Source organism: Thalia democratica, chromosome 1 (assembly GCF_965202585.1).
Source record: "Thalia democratica chromosome 1, ktThaDemo2.hap1.1, whole genome shotgun sequence".
NCBI classification, from domain to species: Eukaryota; Metazoa; Chordata; class Thaliacea; order Salpida; family Salpidae; genus Thalia; species Thalia democratica.
Genome location: NC_139165.1, coordinates 69,728,220 through 69,735,743, shown reverse-complemented (window position 1 = coordinate 69,735,743; position 7,524 = coordinate 69,728,220). Strand labels below are relative to the sequence as shown.

At 26.8% G+C, this 7,524-nt stretch overlaps 1 protein-coding gene across 1 annotated transcript in view; it reads left to right on the top strand.

Moving 5' to 3' along the window:
• Positions 1 to 344: 344 nt before the first annotated feature.
• The window catches only part of LOC145838474 (midasin-like), a 32,546-nt gene continuing 25,366 nt past the window's right edge, over positions 345 to 7,524 (top strand). Inside the window, exons 1-15 of the mRNA XM_082946076.1 lie at positions 345 to 482; positions 735 to 862; positions 1,430 to 1,571; positions 1,728 to 1,903; positions 2,486 to 2,638; positions 3,019 to 3,155; positions 3,431 to 3,484; positions 3,790 to 3,885; positions 3,954 to 4,048; positions 4,438 to 4,669; positions 4,820 to 4,976; positions 5,664 to 5,859; positions 6,002 to 6,159; positions 6,305 to 6,426; positions 6,614 to 6,806. Coding sequence (XP_082802202.1) covers positions 345 to 482; positions 735 to 862; positions 1,430 to 1,571; positions 1,728 to 1,903; positions 2,486 to 2,638; positions 3,019 to 3,155; positions 3,431 to 3,484; positions 3,790 to 3,885; positions 3,954 to 4,048; positions 4,438 to 4,669; positions 4,820 to 4,976; positions 5,664 to 5,859; positions 6,002 to 6,159; positions 6,305 to 6,426; positions 6,614 to 6,806 — 2,177 coding nt within the window. The remainder of the gene's footprint in view (positions 483 to 734; positions 863 to 1,429; positions 1,572 to 1,727; positions 1,904 to 2,485; positions 2,639 to 3,018; positions 3,156 to 3,430; positions 3,485 to 3,789; positions 3,886 to 3,953; positions 4,049 to 4,437; positions 4,670 to 4,819; positions 4,977 to 5,663; positions 5,860 to 6,001; positions 6,160 to 6,304; positions 6,427 to 6,613; positions 6,807 to 7,524) is intronic.

Sequence of the window (7,524 nt, the reverse complement as noted above, 5' to 3'; positions counted from 1 at the left end):
ATGTCTACTTTTAAATTGAAAACTTTATACCCCGACTGTTTTTAACAAATTTGTATATTTAACATATTTTAAACAAATTACTAGAATTTTATATTTTTAATACTAATCTGATTATATTTAAGTACATGCATTTTTGTATAAATGTTTTTTTTAATAGATTTCATATTTTTAAAAATATATCTAAAAGAAAAACTTTGCCCCTATCCTTAAATATCTATAGATTTCCTTAACAGAAAATCGTATAATGTTTTATAGTTTTTATTTTTGTTATATGTGCATATCTGGAACCCTTTTTTAAACTAGAAAACATTTTTTTATACAGAATTTAGGCAATTAAAAATAGAATGGAAAGTATAGAATGTGACAAAATGGAGCATTTCCATTTGGAAATATCTTCAACCATAGAACAAATACTATTTATGAGGATAAAATACTTACCTGAAAGTATTTTAAGAAAATTAACAGACTTATTAGCAAAAGAAGTACGTTTTTCTTATTATTTTAGTATTGAAAACTTTTAGTGAAAACTGTTAAATCAAAACACTCTAAAAAACTATACTTTTAAGTTATCTATTTATTTAAAAAAAATTAGCAAAAACTAAGTTATAAAAACAAAGTATGTCTTAAAAAAGTATTCTTTGTAGAACTATAAATTTATATTTAGGGCAAACAAAAATTAAGATTTATAAATCTTTAATTTACAATATTGCGTTAATACAAACAAAATATATTAGAGTTGGACTGAAAAAGACCGTGAAGATCTACTAGGATATTTTTCAGACACACTTATGCTGTGCAATCATAAACAGCTAAAGGATATAGCAGATATGATTCCATCTCTTATGGTGGAATTGCTCTATAGGTTAGTTTGTAACACTTTATAAACTTTTGAGAGTAATAATCCTATATGTACTGTACATTATTGTAAGTATTTAGATTATGTAAATTACAAAAGTAAATTCAAAAAAACATCAAATTTAAATTAACTTAATTTCTTTGCATTAATTTTTGATAGTTTTTTATCCTTTGAAAATTTTGTAGTTGAGTATAAAGTTTTATTAAAAAACAAATTTAAAGATTAGAAAAAAAGGTAAGTGAAAACAATACAATAGAAAAACATGAAAAAATGTGCATTATTCTTGGATGGCTAAGTAATTACAAGAACTCTGTTCTAAACATAGATGAGTGAGTTTTTTGAAACAATTAGTTAAAGGCAAAGTGTTAAATAAGTAATATTAAAACGCTAAATAAACTTAAAACTGTGTAATAGTTTAGATATTAAGTAATTATTTCATATTTGTTTTACTTTGTCAATAAAGTAAAAAGTTTAAAAATAAAACCTAACAGGGTTTAATAAAACAATTTAAATGATATTATAATTTTAAAACTGGTGTAGCTAACATACAGTGTTTGAAAATTGTTAACACAGGTTTGTTGATGAATACCTCCAGAAACATGGAGCTCCTTTCAAAAGGTTTATCAGTATAGATGATGAGCCATGTAGTAAGAAAAGAAAAGTAGGACAAGAAAATTTGGCAGCTATTTTACAAGCAACATATCTTCTTGTAATTGTAAGTTTCTTTTCTTAGTATACGAAAAGTTTTTTGTTTAAATTAATTTTTGTGTAAACTGGATAATTTTTTTTATAAATTACCAAGTTGTTATAGTATTATAATTGAAAATTACATTATGCATATATCCTTATTTCCTTATTCTTATTTTTACAGAAATATCCATCACTTCAAAATCTTAATTGGAAGTGGCATCTACTTTTACAAGAGAGTAAAACTTTTTGTGAAACATACAAAATAGTTAAATCTTACATGAATCTTCTGCTAGGTTGCTTACACGGTGAAATTCCTAAACAAGGATCTAAAGATGATTTAGAAAGAATACAAATAGAGTATGTCAAAATATAATTACTTACGTTTAATATTGAAACTTCAGATGTAGTTTAAGTTCAAGTTAGCAATAGTATTTTCAGTTATTTATAATTTTTTTTTTGTTTTGTTATACTACATTCATCATAATCTTTTTTTACTTATTTCTGTAAAACTTTAAAAAGTGTTTGGTATGGTGTTAAGGTATGCTCAATATGGTAAATTATGAAATGTTTGTTTTAATCTTAGTTTAGTATATGTTAATAATGTACATCACGTACTTTTGTTTCCAAGTATGGAAAAATTCACAGTTTTAGAATGTTTAGCTGACTTAATATTGTTTTATAAAAAAAAAACAATCTAATTTGTATTCCTTAAATATTTGTTAAAAATGTTGAATATTTTATCCTATTTTTATTTATTTTTTTACTTTGCTTAAGTATGTATTTACTTGTCTATGTACAAATTTTATTAATTCAGAATCTTATACATACTTAGAAATTGTTGTTTATATTTTCTGATTAACATTGAAATAATTTAAGTTGGTTTTATTTTATTTAATTGTACGTGCTTGCATTCATTTTTGATCAACTTAAACATTACAGTCTGTCTTCTCGTTTGCAAGTACCACTGTCAAACAAATTACCCGTGGCCAAATTAGAAATAAAATGTGTGAAAGAAAGAAGAACTAAGCATGCTGTTAATTCATCTGATTTGTGCGGAAAACTTGTTCCCGTCTGTGGAGTTTTGCTTTCTAAGTAAGTTTACAAGTTCGCAATACAATCAAAAATATAACATGTTTATGTTTGCCATGTTGTACATATTTCCCGCCCAGGGAGACTTTATAAATAAAAGAAATTTAACTAAATTCTAAACGTTTAAACTTAAAAAAAATTAGAACTGTATTTTGTAGTGTAATAAATATTATGCTAGGTTTTAATTTTATGTATAGTCTACTAAAATTTCTTAATATATTCATATTTTTTACACACAAATCTATGTAATGCTTTTAAAGAAAATCATTTAAAGAAATTTTTACTTAAATTAAACAAAGTTGAGTTACTGTTGGAATCAAATAAATTTTTAAATAGTAGTTATTAATTAAAACTTAAATAAAACGACTGAAACATTTGCACAGGTACAACAGAGGAGCATTTCAAGGTTCCTCGATAACTTCTGGTTTGTCATCAAACAGAATAATGACGCCGGAATTGATAGAAGTCGTACGAAAATGTGCGGAATCACTTCGTGACAACAAACCGTTGCTTATTTGTGGTGAGTTGTTGTGAATGTGCTTCATTAAAGTTATCGACTTAAAATATTTTACAAAGTTAAATATCTTTATATAAATAAAGACTATGCAATTATATTTTTCTTAAAATTCAGCTTTAAATAACAAATATATCCGTTATAAATAACAAATTAAGGCCGTTACCTATATAAACTTGTTAAACTAAAGTTTTAGAAGTTGATCAGTTTTTGAAATTATAATTATATAAGTTTAGCATAATATTGTTCTTATACATTTTAATATTATTTATCATCAACAGGTCCTTCTGGATGTGGAAAAACTTCACTTGTTGAATACTTTGCTGAAAAAACTGGTAATTATCTGCAGTAGTTGTTATTTATTTTTTTGAATTAGTATATACAATTTATGAATCTTAGTTAGTATTAGGTAAAAAAAAAGGTAAATGTTCAGTTATCATGAGTTGAAATATTATTTCCTTTCTTTTGTAGCAACAAATCAAAATGTTTGAGAAATTTTAATTCATTTAGTTGTATATGCAAAAATTTAATTAAACAAAATACCGTGCAATTTACATAAAAGATGCTTGTTTTGTGCAAAACTTAGTTATAATATGATTAAAATTTTACATAGATAAAAAGCAAGTTAGTATTTTAACAGGTCGCAACAAAGCACCACTTTTGAGTAAGATCCAGTTGAGTGATGATACTGACAGCAAAACATTGACTGGTACTTACGTGTCTACTGCTGTTCCTGGTATAATCTTATTTATTTAAGTTCAACAATTGTTTGTTTTATAATTATTTTTATTTAAAATTTTGCAGGCAAGTTTCAATGGCAAGACGGTCTGCTTGTAGAAGCCTGTATTAAAGGCTACTGGTTGCTTTTAGAAGACATTGAAAGAGCTCCAATGGACGTTGTACGTAATTTTTGTATCAAAATAGTTTAAAATTCAACTTGCTATATATATATATAACTTTATAACATAATTATTGCTTTTATTGAATTTTTTGAATTTTATTTCACACTTAAAAAAAAGATAAATTTTATGTAAATATATGGTTAAATAAAGCACTTCTGGTAGTAAAAATCCAAAACTAAAACCAACGTTTATATATTAAGTAACTAAATTAGTGTGAGTTGTTTAGAATTGATATATAAATACAAAATATAAATTTGAAATCAGTGTGTATTTCTTAAACTATTAAAAAGTTCATTACTCGTATATATGATATTACGTAAGCAATTGGTTATGACCTTTAATTTTGGTGTAATAAACTCAGAAATATAATACTAATTATTTTGCAGATAACCTTGCTGCTGCCGCTGATCGAATCCCGCAAGCTGAATATTCCGGGAAGATCTTCAGAGCAAATAAAAATTTCCCCCGCTTTCAGACTCTTCTTGACGCTCAGGTGTCGATCCGAATCGGTTATGACGTCAAAGAGGGCAATGGGAAGGGGAGTGCAGATGCTGGCTGAAAAGTGCCAGGTGGTTGAGATGCAGCAGCTCAAAGACGAATATATTAAAATGGTTAGATGTTTTAACAAAAAAAAAACAATATTAAAATAGTTTTATATGTTTTAAAATAAAATGTCCTTCGTATGAAGATATCAGCTTAAAAATTATTTTTTGATTAAGTTAGCTACGATTTAATATTTAATTTTTTTAGTGGATTATGAATTTAAAGTAAGGTTTTTTTATTTCATTGTATTATTGTGTCAACAGATAGTATCAAAAATATCGCCGAAGTTGAGCTTAATCAGTACGATGATGGTAGATGTTTACTCTAAAATCAAAAAGATAATCCGAGAAAAACCTTTAGCTATGCGTCAACCTTCAACTAGGTAAATAAAGAACTTTTATTTTGTTAATTTGACTTGTGTTTAAAATGAACTAGATTGCATTATATTGAGTTGCAAAATTTATTTCATTGAAAAAAGTTATCTAAATTAACAGGGTTGCCAAAAAACCTGGAAACCTGGAATTTGACAATTTAAGCAAAAAAGAAAACTAGAAAAACCTAAATTTTGAGAAAATTAAAAAAAAAAAACTTGAAAATAACCTGCAATTTTTGACAATTTTTATATGTAAAGTAATGAAATTTAGATTTGATACGAAAAATCTATCATATATATTATTTTTTTTGTATTATTTAGAAATTTTATTTATTATTAAATCATATTTAAAGTAGCATTGCAGTATATTTTTGATATTTTTTTACTTTTTAGTACATTTTTTACCTTAAATTAAATTTTGTTTTAAAAACGAATCAAAAAACTTATACTTTTAAAAACCTGGAAAAAAATCAAAAACCTGGAAAAAATTTTCAGAAAACCTTTGGCAACCCTAAAAATAATTATTTTTTAATAAGTTTTTTATAGAGTGAGATATAATATATATTTTATCTGAATTCACTCATAAGAAAAACCAAGTAGTAATATGCTGATAGCAAAATGTTTTTTGTATAACCTAATAACTTACTAACTACTCCTGTTTTAGTTTTGCTTTTCAAATCTTGATTTTTTTATCAGAGACATAATGAAGTGGGCGCGTCGCATTGAAGACTTCGACGCGAAGCACGCCAACAAGAAGGAAGAGGCAGGCATGAGGAAGGAGCACATCACCTTGTCCGCCATGGACTGCTTCGTGTCACCCATCAGCGACAGGAGCGTGAGGAAGAAGCTCATACACGAGCTGTGCGTGGAAATTCACTGCAAGCCGCAGCTCGTTTGTTTATTGTATACTTTGTTGCGTTAAGCAAAATAGTTTTATTGAGAACTTTAAAGATTAGAGTTGTTTAGTCTGAAAAGAAAATATATACTACTCAAACACTTATTGTAAACGGAATGACCAATTAAACAACTTACAGCTCGACGATTATAAGAACCGAAATCCAGATGTCATATCGAGTCAGAAATTATTAAAAGCTGGTCGATATGAAATCAAAAGACCTGAAGAAACGTCGAAAAATAAGGACAGAAAACCTAGGCTGCAAGCTGTTAAGAAAATTAGCTTTGCCAAAACCAGGTTATTTCTTAATAAATAGCTTTAAAAAGTTGTAATTTAAGAATGTTAATTTAGTTATTTAAAATAACTCCATATGATTTGTTTATTTTTAGCTGATGATTTATATAAATAAACAGTAAGTTCAAAGTTTGTGTATAAATTGAAGGATTGCAAGTGCATTATTGGAGCAGTTATTGGGTTGTGTTGAGCACAATGAGCCGGTCTTGTTAGTTGGTGAAACTGGTGTTGGAAAAACCACCGTATTGCAATATCTCGCTCAACAAACTGGTATGTGTATTTGAAGTATACTTTAAGAGTTTATCATATTTTTAAGTACGAAGATTATTACAAGTTTGTTGTTTTACTTATAAACGTTAAATTGTATATTCAGATTTTATTATTTTCTATAAAAGATAAATAAGAAGTTGAATTGAGTAGTTTCTGATTACTTTTGTAACTATGAGAATTGTGACAGGCAAGAAACTGCACGTACTGAACATGTCGCAGCAGTCGAGTGCTTCAGATTTGCTCGGTGGATACAAACCTTTTCAAATAAAGCACACAGTGCGACCCGTAAGAGAAATGTTCGAAGATCTTTTGCATAGAAGCAACTGTAATTTGCCTGAGAGTTTTACGAAGTCTTTGAGACAGTGTTCACAAAAACAAAAGTTAGTTGGTATAAACTGTTTTAAGAATTTATATTTTTACATGAGATTTTTAATACTTTTTTAAACTATTTTATTTAATATTTTAAAAATAGCAATTTTAACTGCTTTGAATTCTCCAATATACGTTATAAAATTTACTCTCATTTAAATCTAATACAACTTCAACTTTCACTATCAATATTTTGAGCAAAACTGGAAAGCTTAAAAATGGTTTTGTATTCCAAGTAAACTAAATACTAAAAAGAAAACTTGCATTACCTAAAAATAGGTAAATCGTTTTGAAAACATTGTTTTTTGAAATTAATTTGTATTTGAATTTTTTCAAATGGTATATTACTAGGTAACAAATTAGTATATGTGTTATGCAGAAGTTTAGTTTAAACATGAAATGTTTTAAGTTATAGATCAGGGTTTTCTAAACTCTTTTTCATAATCGCCTCCTTTTTGGAAAATTATACAATGATCGCCTCTACTCGTTACAAACCCTAGAATATATACTGTAAGTTTCGAATTTCTCGTTAAGTTCTATAGCCTTTATTATTATTTTTCTCTTCATTTCAAACCCCAGAATATCTATTAAAAGCCCCGTTACTAGTCACGGCCCACCTTTCGCCTCCTTACAGCTTATCGACACTGTTATAGATCTTTAAAATAATTGTTTAAGAATTTACATTTTAACCAAGTTTCCAATAAAACACTGACTTACAACGTTTGTGGT